This window comes from Dipodomys merriami, unplaced genomic scaffold (assembly GCF_024711535.1).
Source record: "Dipodomys merriami isolate MVZ:Mamm:240054 unplaced genomic scaffold, mDipMer1.0.p SCAF_39, whole genome shotgun sequence".
NCBI classification, from domain to species: Eukaryota; Metazoa; Chordata; class Mammalia; order Rodentia; family Heteromyidae; genus Dipodomys; species Dipodomys merriami.
In genome coordinates this window covers 12,972,552-12,992,673 of record NW_027205492.1, presented here as the reverse complement: position 1 = coordinate 12,992,673, position 20,122 = coordinate 12,972,552, and the positions used below count along the sequence as shown (strand labels likewise).

Below are 20,122 nucleotides of genomic sequence, written 5' to 3'. Positions count from 1 at the left end.
CTTTTCACTTCCTGCCTGTGCCTCTTCTCCTCTGTCCCTTGGCCTGGGCCTGCTGAGGTCCTCTAGAAGCCCCTCTGCTTCCCCTGGGGTTGGGCCTAAGGCTGGGTCAGGAGGCTGGGCTGACCCTGGTACTGACCCAACAGCAGATGCCTGTCCTTTGAGCTGCCCACTTGAGCAAGGGGAGTCTGGGTGCTGCCCTGGCAGCGGGGGGATGGGCGGCAGGGGGTGGGTCTCTCCCTGAGGTAACCTGAGGAGGTACTTGGGGGGGAAGGTGCTGTGGGTCAGGGCCACTGGGGCCTCTGGAGTCCCGGGGTGGGGCGCCAGCTGGAGGTGGGGTCCGGAGACCCTGGGGACTGGACATGGTGTGGGCTCCTCCCCCCGGGGCCCTGTCTGTCCCAGGTGGGCCAGGGGGTCCGCGGGGCACTCGGTACCCTCCCCAGGCCTCTCTGAACCCCCCTGTGGGTCACTGTCCTGCGTCTGGGACGGCAGGGAGGCCACCCGCACAGGGCCGCCGGGGGTGTCCACTCCCGGGGGCCCTAACTGCTCCTGCAGGCCTGTCCCGTCCACCCTCAGCTTCTTCCTTTCCGATGGGAGCTTGTCTTCTGCAGACGGGGGCTCCCGGGAGCTGCCGCTGAGCCGCCTGGGTGCGGCCTGGGCCCAGGGACTGATCTTCACAGCCTCCCCGTCGGCTTCCGGCCTGGCGTTGGTGGCGTCGGGAACAGCTGGCCCAGAAGTCCGTGGGCCCTCCCCTGCCAGGGGCTCTGGCCTCCCATCCGGAGGAAGCAGAGCGCTCCTGGTGCCCAGAGGGGGGGGGGACCCCACTGCCGAGGGGCGAGGGGGACGCCATCGTGGCCTGCCGGGGCCGGTTGCTGCCTCCCGCCCCCGCCGCCGCCTTCCCCCGTGGAGCGGGCTGAGCCTCCGAGGAGTTCTCCGGGGTGGGCAGATTGCCCCCAGTCCCCCACCGGGTCTCTGCAGAAGCGGCTGTGTGGACAGAGGTGCTGGGGTCCTGGGCCGGAGCTGCGCTGTCCGCCCCGGTTGCCTCTTCCTGGGGGGCGAGATGGGGTTCGGTCCCCTGTTCCCCTCTCACCTCCCTGGACTTCTGGCCCCCCTGGTGGCTGCTCTTCATCTTCTGGTAGATTCTCTCAAATGTCTCGTGCCCATACACCTGCCACTTCTCCTGGGAGAACCTCTGCCCCTTCCTGGGGCGGCCCTTCCTGCTGGCCACGTGGCCTTTGCAGACGGACCCGTCCAGGTCCTCGGCCGGGGCGGAGGTGTCCCCGCCGGACACACACAGCACCTCCTCCACGGCAGCCTGCCGCACCAGAGCCCGGGGGTGGCCGCTGGGGACATCAGCCAAGGTCATCCTGGAGCGGCAGCCCAGGCGGGCCGGAGGAAGCCTGGGGCTCGGGGACTTCTGCATCCTAGGGAAGATGTCCCCCAGGTCCCGCGGCTCCGGCCACGTCCTGGAGCCTTCCACAAAGGGCAGCGAGTTGCTCCTGGTGACAGGGACGCACTCCACAGTGGTGGAGAGCTGGGTGGGGACCGAGTGGAAGAAGAGGGGCCGGGACTTGTCCAGTGGGGGGAAGGTGGAAGGGGCAGGGCTGTGCACGGCCCTCCTGCGGCCCGGCTCCAGGGCCCGGATGTCGAAGTGGAAGGAGTCCTTGTAGGTGTAGGGCATGGGCAGGTCGATGCTGCCCTGCTTGGACAGCACCGTCTTGCGGGGCCGCACGTGGTCCAGCTGAGGGTCGTCCACCACGGCCTGGTTGTGCGAGATGAGCCGGGCGATGCGTTCCTCTAGCTGCTTCCTCTCCAGCTCCAGGCTGGACCCCGGGGCCCCCGCCTCGGCCTCCACACCCCCCAGCCCGGGCCCGGGGCCTCCTTCCCCCTCCGACTCCACGCTGCGCTCCGACAGGCTGTGGAGGGGGCTGGAGGTGACGGGCGGCTGCTCGGCGCTGTCCGAGCGGGACAGGTACCCCGAGTCTGTGCTCTCACACTTCCTCAGCCGGCCCTCCGAGGCCTTGGCGTCCCAGGGCTTCTCCGAGGTCGTCTCCTGCTGCCGGGGCAGGGAGCAGGGCTTGGGTTCCAGAATCTTCCGGCGAGGCTGCGGGCTGGCCAGGGGAAGCCCAGGCGAGGCCATCTGGGTGCAGTCGGCGGGGGCCTCTCGGTGGGCAGGGGTCGCCCCCGGGCAGGGGGCAGCTTCCGTCTTCATTTCTAGGCTCTGGGCAGCAGGAGACAGATGGAGGCCTGGGGAGAGGGCTCTTTCTGCCCCCTGGCTTCCGCTCTCTGCTGTGGGGGGCTCTCGAACCCGGCTCTCCTCCTCCCCCAGGCTGCTCCTGCCCGCCTCTGACTCCAGGGACAGCCGGGAGTTGTTGAGGTGCGTCTGTGTGCGCCGGTGCTTGTACAGGTTGCTCTGGGTCTTGAAGGCGATGCCGCAGGTGGCGCAGGGGAAGGGCCTCTCGCCCGTGTGTGAGCGGATGTGCTTCTCCAGGACGCTGGGTTTCAGGCAGTCCCGGCTGCAGTGGGGACACAGGTACTTGCCAGCGTTCTTCGCCTTGCCTGGGCTCCCCAGCGTGGGCCCCAGGCCCGGAGACAGGACTGGCAGGGCCCCCACGATGTTCACCGTCAGTGTTGGGGCACCCGGCTTGCCCCCCTGGGAAGGGCCAGGCCCCTCGGGCTGCAGCAAGGGGCTGAGGATGAAGGGCACACCGCCCGCGTCCACGCTGCCTGTCACCAGGGGCGCGCGCGGCTGGAGACCCCCGGGAGGCACCGTGTGGTATAAAGGGATGGGCAGGGCCTTCAGGAACACGGCAGAGTGCAGGCCTTGCTCTTGTGGCAGGATGACCGGGCCCAGGGTCAGGCGCGGGGAGGCCTGGCCACTTGAGGCCCCTGGGAGGCCAACCACCGGGATTGGCTTGTCCTTGGCAGAGGGGCCCGGGCAGCTGGGTTCTGGGGTCTCCATTCCACATTGCCTGGGCAGCCCAGGATGTCAGGCGGCCTACGGGTGACAAAACCCACACTTTACCACCTTCTCTCACCCTCATTGAACCCCAGGGACGGTCTCCAAGTACCCACGTTCAGAAATCAGCCTGCTGGGCAGTGGATCCTCAGCAAATCAGGACCCAGACCCGGCCTCCCTGAGTGTTTCTTAGTGTCCCCAAGAGCAGCTCCTGCTCCGTCAGGAGCAGAGCTCAGAGCTAGCCTGTCACCAGCATCCCCTGCTACCAGGCCCACCCAAAGGAGACCCTCAGGAAATGCACTGATTTCATGACAACAAGAGTTGAGTGGCTCATGGCAGTCCTCGGAGCCCAGAGTGATTCTATATAGTCAGGGAAAGTTCCTGCCTTCCCAGGACCTCTGCTGCTCAGCTGGGAAATGGACATGGACCGGGACCCCATTCTATCCCGAAAACTTGGGATTTCACCTAAGGATGGAGGTCATAAAGAATAAAAACTGACCAGAGAGCACACTTGCTGCATTTAGTAAGATAGAATAAAGACTTACTAAATTAAAATTTCATGTCTGATCCTGAGTGTGGCCCAAATGTTGCCCAAAGGTTACTTCTATTACAGGTCTATCCCAAATCTCTCACGGGTCATGCTTATACTAAAATATTGTGCATTGCTTATCTGCAAGGCTGGAGTTACTTGGGCACCCTGTATTTGATCTGACGACACTACCAGGAGAAAGAGTGTGTTTCCAATCTCAGCATGTACTTGGGTCTCTGCTCAACTCAAAACCCATCCAGAGCCCGGAGGGACAGGAACAGCAGGGAAATACTGGTTAGGCTGGTGGCCAGACAGGCCTCAGCCATCCACCGCCCCACAACCCCACCACCACAGCACCTCTGAGCTCCACAGCACACTCACCTCCTCCTGCTCAGTTCCTTCAGCCCGCACTTGAGAAAGCCGCTGCTACGTTGGCAGGAACCTTGCCAGCCACCCGCTCAACACAGCGCTAAACCACGCTGGTCGTGGTGGTGGTGTACACCTTTACTCTGAACAATTGGGGAGCTGAGGGAGGAAGATCACAAGGCTGAAGCCAGCCTGGGCAGCATGAGATTTTTGTCTCCAAATATATATTAGCTTACAAATAAATGAAGTTCAGCGCAAAGATGGCATACCTGATATTTACATGCAAAAGAATAAAGTTGGCTCCCTCCTCATTCCATATGCAAAATTTAGTTCAAAATTATCAAAGCTGAGCCCTGGTGACTTACACCTATAATCCTGGCTACTCAGGAGGCTGAGATTTGAATCTCAAGGTTCAAAGTCAAGCCAGGCAGCCAAGTTTGTGAGACTGTTACCTCCAATTAACTATACAAAAAGCCAGAAGTGGCACACTGTGGCCCAAATGGGAGAGAGCTAGTCTTGAGCAAAAGCAGCTCAGGGATAGCACCCAAGCCCTGAGTTCAAACCTCAGGAATGGTACACACACCACCAACCACCTGCAAAAGCCCAGCACTTTTTTTTTTTGAAGAGAAGATGTACAAATAGAAATCTCCCAGAGCTCATGCGAACTGAAGGAAAGGAAGATGAAGGAGGGGAAGGAGAAGGGTTTCCTCTTTCTGGGAATGGCAGAACTGACTTCCTGGCAGCCATGACCCTTGGTTTCCTCTGCTCTGAGAACAGCATCATTAGGTTGGAGTTGCCCAGCACTTGGCAGAATTAAGCTACGTTAAACCCCCAGTTCTCTGCCAGCCCAGCCCAGCACTGCACTGATCTGAGCTTTCAATGGTCACCCTCATATTTCTGAACTCCCTCTGTCTCTCCATCCCACCCTTGTCTCTCCCGGCAATGGCAGTCTCTGTTCAGCCCTGTGGGAAGGGAAGAATCTTGGAGAGGCCCATCTTCTGCAGGAGGCTGTCCCCAGAGACACGGGGGGGGGGGGGTACTGGGAAGACAGGCAGAGACGATGCCGGGGTCACTGCACCACTGAGCTGATTCCATTGGAGACACCAGAAACCACCGCCTTGACTGCTCTCGGGGAACACTCATTCCAACGGGGCACATGAATGCCACCTCAGGCCCCAGGGCCCAGGACCCCTGGCAGGCCACGTGGCCCCCAGTGGGCTCTGAAGTGGTGGGCAGGGGCTCCTGGGGCAGAATAGGAGCAAATCCCACCCAAAGGAGGAGGACTGAGGCGAAGAATCGGCGCTTCTAGCCCTGGGCTCTGCTGGGGGGAGGGTAGTGCGGGCAAGGAAGACATGGAAGGGAGAGCCCAAGCGCCCACACGCCCTCCCCCGGGACAGTCCCAGCCACCCCTCCCACAGCAGAGACCCAGTCCTGCCTGGGTCCTGGCAGGAGGAATGGAGGCAGCCCAGAGTGGCCTGCTCCAGAAGGATCTCGAGAGCACCTGCCCAGGAATCAAGGACAGAGGGACGTGTGCCCCACTGGAGCCCCAGTTACATCCTACCTGGATACCACGTGACCCTGGAGGAGAAAGGAAGCCCAGCATCTGAGCGAGTGAGGGGAAAAGGGAAGGATGGGAGGAAAAGACCAAGAATGGCTGCCCCGGGGTGGGAACGAGGAGGAAGGGCATCCCTGACCCACCCCCACGATCCGTGTGGCCTCACTGAAATCCCCTCCAAGGCCGATTGGGAGGCACTGGCCCCTTCCTGCAGGCAGACAGCTCTTTTGCTCTTTTGGAGAGGGTACATGTTGTGCCGTTCCTGTTGAACTCATGGACAAACTGAGGACAGGGTTTGAGAAGACAAACTAGGGTTGGGAATGACCACTGAGACTCCATTTCAAGTGCTCGCTCTGTTGCCCTCTAGAGCCTACCACACAGAAGCCCCGTTACCCTTCCACCTGCCAGCTGAGCAGCTTTCCTACCTCCCCTGGCTCCCCAGACTGGTCATATTCTTTGATATAAATGGGTAGATTTCTGGACAAGAGGTGGTTGGAGAGGTAGGGAAAACAGAAGGAAAGAAATGACAATGACCAAAGCTTTCTTGACCCCAAACAGCCCTGAACCAAAAGAAAACATGAAAATCTCAGATGCATTTATAGCTTCAGACTCCTGGGAGAGGAAGCAATGGAGAAACACACTCAGCATGTTACCTTGATGGAGGCTTCTGAACCGAACGGGTCCAGAGCCAGCTGTAAGTTTCTCCATCCCAAGTGCCAGGTGAGTACCGTTAAACCTGCATGGAATACCACCACACTACGTTGCTCAATGCCCTAATGCCGGAATGGCACACTTCAAAACAGTCGAAAGGTAGATGTCATGGTGCGTGTTCTCTACACAATTAAAAAAAAAAGAGCTGGGCACCAGTGGCTCATGCCTGAAATTCCAACTACACAGGAGGCTGAGATAGGAGGATCATGGTTCAAAGCCAGCTCTGGCAGGAAAGTCCATGAGACTCTTATCTTCAATTTAACCAGAAAAAAAAGCCAGAAATGGTGCTGTGGATCAAGTAATAGAGTGCCAGCCTTGAGTAAAAAAGCTAAAGGACAGAACCCTGGCCCTGAGATCAAATCCTGGGACCAGCACAAGAACATAAAATACAATAAATAGGTTAAAAAGAGAAAGGACCAATGCTATGATTACACAAGTAGAAGGCTCACATTTGCACAAACACCTGTATGTGGATGTTTATAGCAACTTTATTCATAACTGCAAAAAAGCCATGGAACCATCCAAGGTGTCCTTCAGTCAGTGACCAGATAAACATACTTCAGTACACGCTACAATGGTGTATTATTCAGCCATAAAAAGAAATGAGCCATCAAGCCACAAAAAGACACATAGGGACTTCAAATGCATGCTGCTAAGAGACAGAAGGCAATCTGAAAATCTGCACGATGGATGAACCCAACTCTATGACCTTCTGGAAAAGCTGGAACAGTGGAGACAGAGCACAAAGTGTGGTTGCCATGGGATGACAAATAACAGGGAGGCGTTTGGGGCACATTCTGCGTGAGGGTCATGGGGGCCACATACCCATACTTTTCTCAAACCCCACACAAGGAACGTACCGCAAGAGAGCGGACCTTGATGTAAAACATGGACCTCAGCTAGTTGCCTACGTTCTCACCCACTGTGGTGAAGTTACCACCAGTGAGACAGCTCAGTAACTGAAAGACTAGAGCTAGTAATAAGGGATTTAAGTGGGCACTTTTCTCTGTGTGTGGTGTGTAGTGTGTGTGTGTGTATGTGCTGGTACTGGGACTTGAGCTCAGGACTTTGTGCTCTTGGCTTGGTTTTTTCACCTGGTGAAGTGCCACTTGAGCCACAGCTCCACTTCCAGATTTTTGGTGGTTAATTGGAGATGAGTCTCATAGACATTTTGGGTCTAGGTTGACTTAGAACTATGATCCTCAGATCTCAGCTTCCTGAGTAGCTAAAACCGCTCTAAAAATGGTCGATTCTGAAAACATTTTAAAAACCCAACCAATTCTAAAGAGAGCGGGAGGATATAGAAAGATGTTGATCCTCACCAGCAGAGACACACAAGGCCCAGACGTGATGCTGCATGTCTGGCCTTTGCGAGGTGGGGAGAGACCAAAGCAAATACTTAGAGTGCATGGGGCAGGGGGAGAGGAAGGTATAAAATCATTGCTAAAAAGGAAAGGTTGTGTTTCTCCAAGGACAATTAAAATAAGTATACATCCATTAACATTTCAGAACAGATATCAGGGACACTATACGTGGTCTCACACCTTCAGGAAGTACTCTCTAAGATCTCTACCTGGGTACCCCTAGTTTAGACCTCCCAGAGGGACTGATCTTCTCTCTATTCTGGTCCCCCAACTGGCATTGCTCATTGGGAGACACTGGGACCAAAAGGAGAAGAGGGGGTGGGCGGTGGCTCTGCTCCCCTCAGTCCCCTACTTATGGCTGCCCATTTGCCAGGAGGTCCCCTGAAGTCCCAGCTGTGGCTCTGAGGTGGTAGTAGCCCTGGGAGCCTCCACGCCCTAACCTCACCCACTCCATGAACAGCCCTGTCAACATCCCCTCAGGTGCTGGCTCCATCTAGCCTGCGGGGATCCAACCCGAAGTGACAACTTAAATATTACGTGTGGTGAATTTTCCCACAGTACAGCAGCACCCCAAACCTCTGACACAGTCAAGAAGGGCCTAGAGTCTGCATGAGGGGTGGGGGTTCCTGGATGGGGGCCGCACCCCACTCCTAGAGCAGAACTCCATCCCCAAGGCGGCCCTGCGCTCACCGGGGCAACAGCAAGGCTCTCTTCACAACAATTGCGCCAACTGTGATTCACCCAAATTAATTTTGTTTGGTGATGAAATTATGTTTTGCTTAAACAAATTAAGATAAGCGAACAGGCCAGAAGGGAGTTTGCAAAGACACAACGTGCAGAGAGCTTGAGCAAGTCCAAGCTCACAGGCATCCCGTGCAGTCGCCTCATTTTCATACACAAATGGCCCAGCTTCCTTACCCGTCCACGGGCAGTGGTGGGCAGATGTGTGGAGGAGAAAGGCCAAGGTCAGGCTGCCTTCGGCTGGTGAGGGCCTGGGGGAGGGGGTCTCAGGTCCAAATCTCTAAGACTCTCACCTGGCACACACACAGGGAATGCAAGGATTCAACAGGTGCTCTCTACATGTATGCATCCCAGCAAAGAAGGAGCGAGAGCGAGCTGCGGGAAATGAGTTCTGTCCCTTCCTTGTTTTCTTTTTCTGATCTCCACCAGTGTGAGGTGGATGGACGTCACTCAGCTGGAGCAGAGCCATGTGTGACTCCTCTTGGTTTTCTAGAAACTCCCAGGGCTTTCTAAGGTAGAGTCAACCTCACAGGTTGAACCAAATACAGAAATAAATTGAGATTTCTCTCACCTGGCCATGCCCCTAGTACTGGGCTGGTGGGGAAATGGCAGCAGGAAACGAGACTCTGGGCCTGGGCTCATAATGTATACCAACTACACCCCGCCTACATCTACAGACCACACTAGGACAGAAGAGAAACTCCCACACGGAAGGACAGACTGGCTGAGCCAGGGGTCCCGGGAAATACTGTTCATTCTTAGAGCATGGACACTGGCCTTGATCCAGTACCCCACCTCCATTGCAAGGGGCTTTGCTGTTTCTCCCACGGAGACCTGGGAGACCACGCAGCACTGGAGCTGGGCTGCCTGGGTCTCTAGAACAAGCCGAGGCTAGCCCACTGGCTGAGGAGAGGCCCAAGGGGTCCCATTGGGACACCCTCCTGGTCCAGCTAGTCCCAGCACCCAGCTGTAAGCCCAGCTGAGATGAGAAGAGACACCCAGAGAAGCTAACTGACCTCTGACCCACGGATTCATGAGCTAGATGAACAGTTATCATCGGAAGCCACTATTTTGGGGGTGTTGGTTAGACAGCTGCCTGGGGTAACTTCTGCCTGTTGGTTGCCTGAAGAATGTCAAAGGTCCTCTTACCCAGTGGGGATTGTTTGCCTTACCACCAGCTTTCTAGGCTAGCACCCACTTTTCCAAGGATGCGAAGCTGACACTGGAGCCACCATTCACGAGACCCCCGGGGCAAATGACGGTCACGTGACATTTCCTCAGCTATTCCAATGTTTGGACTCACCACAGATGCTTCCCCACTGGAGCCTGTGGCCAGTGTGCGGCCTCATGGCCACCACGGGCAGCTGGGTGCCGCTACCTTCATCCGATTTTTCTCATCCCATTCTATGAAAGGCCTATGCAGTCTCCTAATTTGAGTTTTATTTAATATACAGAAAAAATTACCTTCTATTGTTTCTTGAGCTATTGCAGCTCAAACACGTGTACATTTTGACACTCATTTTAGCTCAAGTGCTTTTTTGGTGGAGAGACAGTGAGAGTCTACAAGATCATAGATCCATACTAGAACTCACAGTGGATAAGAGTGCCTAGATAATACAGCCCGGCTGGCCAAGCTGGGTCCAGGACCTGTGTTCCAATGCTTGGAACAGAGTAAATAAAGCATTGGGTTTGATTTCGTAAAATATTTCAAACTAAAAGTGGTAGAATGAATTCCGACTCTTCAAGATGGCATTAGCGAGGAATATGGCTATTATAAAAACAAGCCAATGATTCTAGTTTAGTTTCCACCTCTTGTCAAGTTCATTGATGGGTCTCTTCTAATGGTCACTGAGCACTCACTACGAGGCAGGGCTGTGTTGTGGGTTGAGGGTGAGTGCGTCCTGTTTTCCTGGGACCAAGGAAGCGACCAGAAGGCAGGACTTCCATCTTAAAGATGGCACTTCCAGGGGGCATGGGATCTTCCTCTGGGTGACGGATGCCCGTGGATAAAAGAGCTTGTAGGTATTATGGAACTCGTGTTCCGTTGTGAAAACAGACATGAAAGAGCTTTTAAAAATAGCTTGTGTGGCAAGCTGGAAAATATACATGCAGATGATAGAGCAGGTGAGGGAAGGTAAGAGCCTATGGCGGGGCAGACAGGAAGAGAGGCAGGAAGGAAGCGAGGACTGCAGTTCCAAAGGATGGGTTACATAGCATCCATAGGAACCTGGAAAGGGCTGAGCCCAGCAGCTGAGAAGACAGTTTCAGGCACCACCACAGAGACTACTGCAGACCCTCAGGTAGGCGTGTGCGTGAATGCTTGAGGTAGAACCCTCAGCATCGAAGGAACTGCATCGCAGGTGCTGGCTTGCTCAACAGGCTTGTGATTCTTTCTAGCCAAATCTTTTGTTCCTCTAAGACTTTGTTTCCTCATCTGCAAAGTGAGGAGGACTATGTGTAGCTTCGAAAGGGGCTGAAATGATTGATACTAGAGGTACCAGGCTTGGTTAAACGACAAGGAGAAGGAAGAGACCTGTTTAGATTATAGAGTGACTACTTCTCCTCGAATACAGTAAAGTCTAGAGATAGGCGGGCATGTGTGAGAGAGAAAACCATCACCAAGACTGGCCGCCTTCCTCTGGTAAATGCCAACTGCGCGTGACCTCAGCTGCTGGTCACGCGGCCCGAGTCCAGATCTCAGCCCAGGTCAGCCCCTGCCCGAGCTTTGTCACCATTCCCCGCGGCTTACCACGCATAAAATAAAACTCTACATGGCCATGAGACCTACAATTGCTTCCCAGGCTATAAACAGATTTGTTTATGATGTGAAATAATGTAATTCAGAATATTCTATCATCAGTGATGACGGTTGTTTTATGTAATTACAATAATTATCCAGGCAAATGGCAAACAGATGCAACTCTGAGTTCAAACGAAGGTAGGGGAAGGAGTCTCCACTGCTGATGTAATTCCCAGCCCCAGAAGAGCTGGCTCCTCCAGGTGGCTCATCTCCCGGGCGGCGGACGCGGTGGCCTCTTCCCACAGACTCGGCGTGTACACTAAATGAACCTCAAGAAGCGGCAGGCTGGCATTCAACAGGTGGACATTGGGAATCTTTGACCCCAGAGCAAGAGGGCAAGGAGTCAGCCCTCTCTGTGACCCACAAGGTCCAAACCCCACTGGTGTCCAGACTCGCAGATGCATTCCCACGTCCCCAGTTACCGAATGCTCGCTTTCCTACTACCTTCTAGAAGCTGGTGGCCCTCAACCCAGACCCTGCAGACCTGTTCCAGTCTGGCTAAGTCAGCCAACTCCTCCACTGGTGGTTTAAACTGGAGAAGCATGGTCCTTAGCCAAGCTCATCCTTCCCGTATCTCCCCCCACCTCCCTTTCCCTCTATCTCCCTCCCTCTCCCTTTCCCTCTTCTTCTCCCTCCCTCCCTCCTTCTCTCCCTCCCTCCTCTATCTCTCCATCTCTCTTTCTCTCCCCCCCAGGATTCTACTGGCTCTCTCACATTGTATATAGTTATTATTTGATTGTAGTTAATTGTTCTTAGGTTACACTGGCACAAAGTAGCCTTCTATGTGGTTTCTGTCTCCTGATTGGACACCCACCACTACTGATTTGGTCCTGGACAAAGGATCTGGTCCTAAGCATAGGATTTGGGAGTGGGGTGGCCGTGCCTTTGAACTTGCTGAGTGATGTTGATGTTCCTTGCCCATAAGAAATACCACGCCTTTAGCCCACAGTCTTACAATTAATCAAACCACCACCTACGCTTGATGAAGTGACACCCAAGGCCCGAGCCTTGGGAACTCGAGTGGCTCTGTTCCGTGTGCAGCAGCCAAGAGGACGGTGGTGTGAAATGGATTTTTCCAAACGTCCTTGAGCGCTTCACAGACAGCAAATGACAAGCTCGGCTCCGTTAACGCCCACCTCAGGCCACAGGCTGAGAGTCAGATGGCTTCCACAGCAGACTCGAAAACTCCCTGATTGCCCATAGCTGCAGGGCTGGCCTTGATGAAAATCAAAGAGAGGATGGATACACGGGTGTGCGTCGCTGGCTTAAAGCGGCAAGGGGATTCAGTCTCGCCAGGTTTCTCCTGTGGGGCTTAGGGGGTGGCGAAAGCATTGGATCCTAAGGTTGGGATGGGCATATCTTCTGGAGTGAGGTGGGAGGGCAGTAGTGTGTGCTCTGCTGTGACCACCCCCCCAGGCTGCACAGAGCCCCCAGAGTCTGAAGAGCAGCATCCTGCTGCTCATCCAGGCAACATCTCACTTGGCTGGGGTTGGTGTGCCTTGGAGGAAGACACCAGTGGAGATCACGATTCTCAGAACCCACCACCCCTACCCCACCGGCCACGGGGAAATCACCAGCGCAGCCGCTGAACAGGCACTCACTACAGCCTGGGAAGAAACGGCTTGCACACCCAAGGACATGGAGCCCTTCCACACTAGCCAGAAGCCAGGAATGTGTGCAAAGAGACCTAAGGCGTTTCTGATGAGGGGAGGCAAACAAACACCACCCGTGACTGGACTGAACTCATCCCTGCGAGTGCCACCCAGTAGACACTCAGAGGTCCCAACATGTACCAGGTTTCCTTGCTGGTTGATGCCAATCCAGATGGGTAGGTGACCGACCGCTGATTAAGTTAAAATGCCAGGGCTTCCCTTGCAGGGGAGAAAGGAGTCTGAAGGCCAGTAGGAACACTGGGCATTTGGCTCCCTGTATCCCCATCTCTGTTCCTCAAGAAGACCAGCAAGCCCCTTGCCAAGGCCCTAGTGTCCCTGCGAAGCTCTCTTGGTGCTTCTTCCTTTGGGCAGGGGAGGGCTGCCGAGGACACTGCCTGGAGGCGGCCCCTTCATCGCCAGGTGATAATGGGACCTCAGACCTCAGAACAGCACAGAGCCAAGCAGCCTCGCTGAATGGTCAGTCGATAAGGCAGGCTCAGGAGCCCCGGGGGCCAGTGCCGGCAGTGCTAACAGCGGCATCCCCAGGGTGAAACAGGCAGCGGCCTTCCAGAATAGTGCTCACTCCACACAGAAAGACAACCCCTAAGTGCAGAAACCAAGAGATCCGACTGGACCCTCCAACGAAGCCCCACAGCCTTTTGCCCAGCTTTCGGAACAAAGTCAGTTTGTAGAGCTACAGGCACTTGCTGGGGGGAAACCCGGGTCCTCTTGAGAGGGGATGGTGCTGCCAGCCTACCACCACGCGTGGCCCTCCTCAGAGGCCCCCACGGCGCACACTAGAATGACTGTGGTCTTGAAGAGAAGTAAGTACTCAAACATGTCAGGGCAAGCCAGGCTTACCAAGAAGATGCCAGAGCAGTGAGGTTCTACCTGAGCAGAGGAAAATGTGGGGCGGCCATTGAAGAGGAAGCCACAGAGGTGTCCTACAGCCTCACAGCCAGTCACACAATGGCCAAAGCTGCGCAGTGGCGTTGCATGCTTTCTATGATTAGTACATGGAAGATGTTTGGTTGTCACTTCTTTCTCCTGCTTCTTATTTTTAGGGTTTACACACGAGTTATTGGAGGCGAGCGTGACAATTGATCTCTAGGGAGCAGAATATTCAACGAGACCTTGGCTGTATGTGAGGGGTGACAAACACGGCCCTGGCGGGACGCGGTGGCTCTGCCGGCTGGTTCTGAGGCTGGGTGGGGTCAGGACTGTCCCTTGTGGGACAGGTGCGTGTCTCTTGGGAGCCAGAAGAGCTGCTGTGGTGCAGGGTGCAGGAGAGGAGGAGGAGCAGGGTTTCTGTCGTTGTGTTCTCTCTCTCTGTTGGCAACACGCCTCTAGGATGTGCTATCTGGTTAAACAATGCAAATTCCACACAGCTTTTCACCTTAAAGTGGGCACAAAGCCATGTTTTCCCAACAGAGACTGCTAGCAGAACACTGCAGGAAGAAGTGACTTCCTGAACTTTCCAAGGAGAGGGTCATCCGTGTGCTGCGGGACGTGCCACAGAACCCACCCTAGCCACGGGTTGAGAACACATTCCCTGGGCATCCAGATGGCCTTGGCCTGGAAGTCAGCAGTCCATAGCCCTCACTGCAGGAGACCAGCCTGAGGCCGCCACCTGGGGCCCAGGCCGGTCTGCTACTCCCCTGGAGTTTCCTCAGCTGGCACAATACTCTGCCCATGGTTAGAGTCCACTAAGCACAGCCCACTTCCCATCATGCTATGCATGAGCTTGGGAAACCTGGGCTCCTAGGGCACATATCTGCAGACTGCCAGCCTGCAGTCTGCTCACTGATGCACCACCTCCTCTCCACGATGGCTGATCTCCTTCCACATCCACCTTCCTTAGGTTCCTCTCGGTCCTCCACAGGAAACCGCCTTGTGTCTTACAGTGTTTTACAGTTCCTCTTTAGTATAGTTCATTATTCTTGTAGTAAGCCTCTTGTTTCACCTTGTTTGGATCCAGAGCTACACCAAGGTAGGCCCTATCCCACACCATAAAGTAACCGAAACAGAATGAAAGCATTGCATTAAGACCAAGCAAGTTCTCAGGCCACCGTACAATCAACCCAGAGATCAGCAACAGAAAGATAACAGATAGGAAAACTACACATTCTCAGAACCCAAACAAGATGCTTTTACAATCATCTCTGAGGTCGAAGGGGAATTCTCAAGTGTAACAAAAAAATATACTGATGAATGAAAATAAAACATCTCAAAATCTGTGGAACACAGCTAAAACAGTGCTGAGAGGGAAATTTATAGCACTGAGTGCTTACATTAGAAAAGACAGAGCTTCAAGTCAACTCTCTAAGCTCCTACTTCAATCTAGTTTTTTTAAAAAAAGTATTGCAAGCCCAAAGCAAGCAGAAGGAAGGAAATAATAAAGAGAGGGGAAAATCAATAAAATGGAAACAAAAATAACAAGAAAAATCAATTGAAGGGAAAAAAAACCTTGTTCTTGGACAAGATTAATAAAATTGATTTAGAATCTCTTCAAAGACTTATGAAGGAAAAACACAAAAAGACAAAAATCAATATCAGCAATGAACTAGGGGCTATCACTACAGAGCCTGTGGACCTGGAGGCTCACAGGAGACGCCTCCCCACCCACACACATCGGACCGCTGGGGTGAATCCAACCAAGTCGTCAGAAAAGTGTGAGCTGCCATGAGCCACTCGATCCGAGATCAATAATTCCAACAGCATGATAACTATTATCAGATTGAGTTTGTGATTTTAACACTCTCAAATAACAAGTCTGCAGGCCCTGGTGTGGAGAATTAACCTTCAAAGTGGAATTAACACCAACTCTGTATAATCTCTTCCAGAAAACAGAGGAGGAGAAAACACTTTCCAACTAGGTTTATGGACCAAGATACTATTCAGATATTACCTGACATAATACAGTATTAAAAAAAAGACAACTGCAGTCCAAGATCCCTGATATAAAACCTTTTGCAAAGTGTTAGCTGTAGAATTCTATGCTGTAAAAAGAATTACACTCTATGACCAAGGGGTCCAGAGATGCATACAGTGTAATCCACCCTACTAACAAAGAAGAAAATTACATAATTACACCAATTAGTGTAGAAAAAGCTTTTGACAAATCCAACACCCACTTGTGAAAAACTCCCCCTGAAAAGAAGAAATAGAAAGAAATCTTAATGTGTTAAAGTGCACCTGCAAAATAGTAAAGCTGATGTTATACTTGATGATAAAACCAAATGCCTGTCCCCAGGACAACAACAGGACAAGGACCCTCAGCCCTGCTCCTTGTTCACAGCCAACAGGTTCCAGCCAGTACAATACATCAGGAAAGAAATACAAAACACCGGAACAGGAAAGGTGTACAGAGATAGCAAAGGAAGAAATAAAACTGTCCCCGTTTGAAGAGGACACAATGGTCTAAGGAGAAAAATCTCAAGAATCTATAAAAATACTCTCTTAGAACACATAAGTGAGTTCAGGAAGACACACACAAGATCAACACACACAACACGCACACACACAACACGCACACACATACATACACACACAGCAATCATATTTACATAGCTAGCTGTGAGTGATTGGAAACCAAAATTTAAGAAGCGGTACATTTATACTTGCTCAGAAAATAACACACTTAGGTTTAATTCTAACAAACTATATAAGACTTAGATATTGAAATCCCCCAAACAGATAAAAGAACTCAACGAATATAGAAACAACATTGCATTCATGGCTTGGAAGACTCAACCTAGTAAAAATGTCAACGCTCTCTAAGTTGATATACAGACTAATGCAATTCCTGCTAGCAGTCCAGAGAGATTTTCTAAAAAATCTAGAACTTACATAATTAGGAAATGGGAATGCTCCATAATTTTGACAAAGGATAATAAATGAGGGAGAATCCACCTACCAGATTTGAAAATGTATTACACAGCTGTAGTAATCAAAACTGTAGTAGGAGAGGATTAGACATATAGCTCAGTAGAACAGAAGAGGAGGAGGAAGAGGAGGAAGAGGAGAGATCAACTTGAACAATATGCCCAACTGGATTGTTTCTAGGAATAGTTGATCTACTTTTCTTCACGTTAAATAGTTGTACAAAAGGGTTCCAATTGACTTTGACAATGGTTCAAAGTAACCTCTAAAACCCTAGAGAAAGTGTTCAGCTGTCCATCAACTGGCGTGGAGACAATAGATGCCCAGGGGCCAGCACAAACCAGAAACATCCACTTAAAGCTCACAGTGTTCTTACACGAAAACAAACTCAACATGTAAGAGAGGCTTAAACAGGAAATGTAAAACTATAAAGCTTCAGGGGAAAATAAAATCACAGGAGATAGTCCCAAATTGAGGGCATGAGAAAGAGTTGATATAAATAGCATGAGCCATACAAAAAAACAAAAAACACTGATAATGGGGCCTCACCAAAATTTAATTATCTTGGTTTATAAAACCCTTGCTTATAATAAAAGAATGGAAATGTTAGCTCCTGACCTGAGGAAAATCATTGCAAACAACGTATCTGCTGAAGGACTCATCTAGAATGTATAAAGAGCTATGACGAATGAACAGTAAACAAAAATCCAACAGAAATCCAATTAGGAAATGAGCAAAGACGTAAGAAGTGTGTCACCAAGGAAGATATACTGACATGAAAACAGTGCACAAAAGGCATGTGACAACTTTAGCCAAGGAGGAGATGTAAAACTTTTTTATTATCTTCAAGTTTCAATCCCACAAGTCAGTGTTGGCACACTGCGTCTTAATCTGTGGCAGCCTTCCCTCGGGCTCCTTCAGCTCTGCTAACCCCACCCATCCTGTCCAGTTACCTGGCTCCGTTTTCGTATATGCATCTTACATTTTATGACTGGATCCATCTATCCCTCCTGTCCCCATTGGTCTGCCACTCCTCCTTGGCACCCCCGACCCACCCTCACCCCAACCCAGACCCTGAAACACACGTTCCAGTTTCCTGTTATTCATTTTGTTAAACCATAAGTTTGTTGTTCATTAGGGTTACACTATTGGACTCCTCCTCGGCATATTTGTTTGTGCACATGTTGTACATATGGCCCTGTCTGTGTTCTTATATATGTCTGTAATTTAGGTCTCACTTCCATGTATGAGAGAAAAAAATGAGCCTTTTGTCTCCCTGAGGCTGACTTACTTCACTTAACCTCATGTTTGTAAGGGTCTATTTCCCTGAAAATGACATCCCTGATGGATAAATACATCTTGTGAATATACACATGCATGTATGTATTCATCTACACACATATGTACATATGGTGTGTGTATATGCACACATGCATTAATATCACATAGGAAATGCAACTTGGAACTACAAGGACCTATCATATCCTGAAAAACAACAAAAAATAAAACACTCTGTGCTGGCAAGTATGTAAAAATGCTAGATGCACAGAGGATGAGATGGCAAAGAAAGGTGTGTCAGATTCTTTAATACATTAAGTGTGCAATTCCCATTTAACCCACCCATGGTATGTCTGGGAGATTATCCACACAAACGAAAACACATCCTCATGAATAGTGGTACACAAATGTTTGTAGCAGCTTCATTGGTGATGGCCCAAACCAGAAATCAGCCCAAATATCCTTCAGCATATAACTGCTTAAACCAACTGTGATTTAACCATAACAAGGAATAGTACTCAGCAATCAAAAGGAACAAACTAGCCAGGCACTCATACCTGTAATACTAACTACTCGGGAGGCTGAGATCTGAGGATCACAGTTCAAAGCCAGCCCAGGCAGGAAAGTCCAAGAGACTCTTATCTCCAATAAACCACCAGAAAACAGGAAGTGGTGTTGTGGCTCAAGTGGTAGAGCACATGCCTTGAGCTGAAGAGCTGAGGGACAGCGCCCAGGCCCAGAGTTCAAACTCCATGACTGACAATAAATAAATAAATAAATAAATAAATAAATAAATAAATAAATAAATAAATAAGGAACAAAGTATTAACACATAAAATAATAATTTGGATGAATCTCTAGGAAACTGTGCTGAACAAACTAGGTCAATCCTCTAAAAGAAACTGATAATTTGACAAATCCTAGAACTGGAGAATAGATTGGTGGCTGCCATTGGTTGGAAGGGCTGGCAGAGAAGAGCAAAATGTAGTGAGTGTGGACAGAGAGGCCTTGGCCGTGATTGAAATACTCAGTCAGTGTCGACACCCAATGTGGTATTGCGGCTGGCTGGGGATTGTGGGTGTTCTCTGTGTTATGTCTCGCATTGACATGCGACTGTGCAAAGTCCATATTATCAGGCGCACAGCTACTGTCCTGCGGGGAGCCTCACAGAGGCTCCTGCAGAAACACGGGCTTGTCACAGGCCACATTTTCTCCATGAAGTTTCTTGATTGCAACTCACTGTCTTTCCCAGGCATCCCCCTTCCGTCCTATGAGGACATGTATGTGGCCACCCTTGTTACCCGCCTGCCCTGAAGTCCGAGCGCTCACAAAGAAATGACCACCGAAGCAATGGGCGGTCTGTGAGGACCGTGCCGATGGCCTGCCGTGGTTGGGACAAGAACTCTTCCTGAGCCTCGCTCCCAGCTCCCTTCCAGCATGGCCCAGCCCTCTGTAGACCACCCCCACAGGACGCAGGAGGGAGCCAGCTACCAGATCCCAGGCAAGATTTTCCTTTGCACGTCTGTCACCTACAAACCCTGTGACCTTGAGCCCTGCACTCCACCTCTGCGGCTGTGTTTTGCTTCTCTCATGGCTAGGCTGGGAGTCCTTTGTTGGGTGGATGGGATGGGATGGCCGAGGTGACTGGGATCCCGGGGTCAGCAGCTGCCCCCGCCCCCTTTCCAGTCTGGTTCTCTGTGTGCCTGATGTTTATGGTGGCTGCCAGGAGAACGTCTCTCTGGCTGGTAACCCTTGGCCCCTTGCTGTGAGCTCATTTCCGTAGGCAGCTGTGCGGAGCCCACTCAGGACCTTTGGGGTCACCCTGCCCACATGACACCCCTTCTCTGTGACGGCCCTTTTCCCCCCTGATTCCCAGCCGACGGCCACTAAGGAAACAACCCTGCGTTCCCTGCTCTTCAAGAGTCACTTCACAGACCCTGAAACCGCCACCCGGCCCAAGGGTTTGCTCTGATTAGCCTCACCCTCTGATCTCCAGTGTGCATGCTAGCCATGCGATAGAAAGGGGGGCTAAAAGGCACATTATTTCAAAGTGACCTGACATGGAGTCTGCTTTTCCCCCAGCAACTGAGCCCATCGCTGTTCTGAGTTGCCTCTGTCCCTCCATGCACTTCGGCAGATAAACAACTCTGCTTTCACGCTCACAGAAAGATTTGCGAAGGGAAGGGAGTGGCTCCTTCCCTCTCTGAACCTGCCTTCCTTGCTCATCGGAGATCCCCTCTCCAGCTCTTAATTATTTTAGAGACAGGGAAGGCAAATACATGCATAAA

At 51.9% G+C, this 20,122-nt stretch overlaps 1 protein-coding gene across 3 annotated transcripts in view; it reads right to left on the bottom strand.

Annotated features, from left to right (window-relative positions):
* Nucleotides 1-382: 382 nt before the first annotated feature.
* Nucleotides 383-20,122, bottom strand: part of Znf831 (zinc finger protein 831) — a 35,351-nt gene continuing 15,611 nt past the window's right edge. For 2 of the 3 annotated variants that reach the window (XM_069990091.1, XM_069990090.1), the window contains exon 2: nt 383-2,995. In XM_069990091.1, coding sequence (XP_069846192.1) covers nt 464-2,959 — 2,496 coding nt within the window. In that variant the 5' untranslated portion in view covers nt 2,960-2,995 and the 3' untranslated portion in view covers nt 383-463. Of the gene's footprint in view, nt 2,996-3,866; nt 4,011-20,122 lie in introns of all 3 variants that reach the window. The other variant, XM_069990089.1, reaches the window with a different exon arrangement.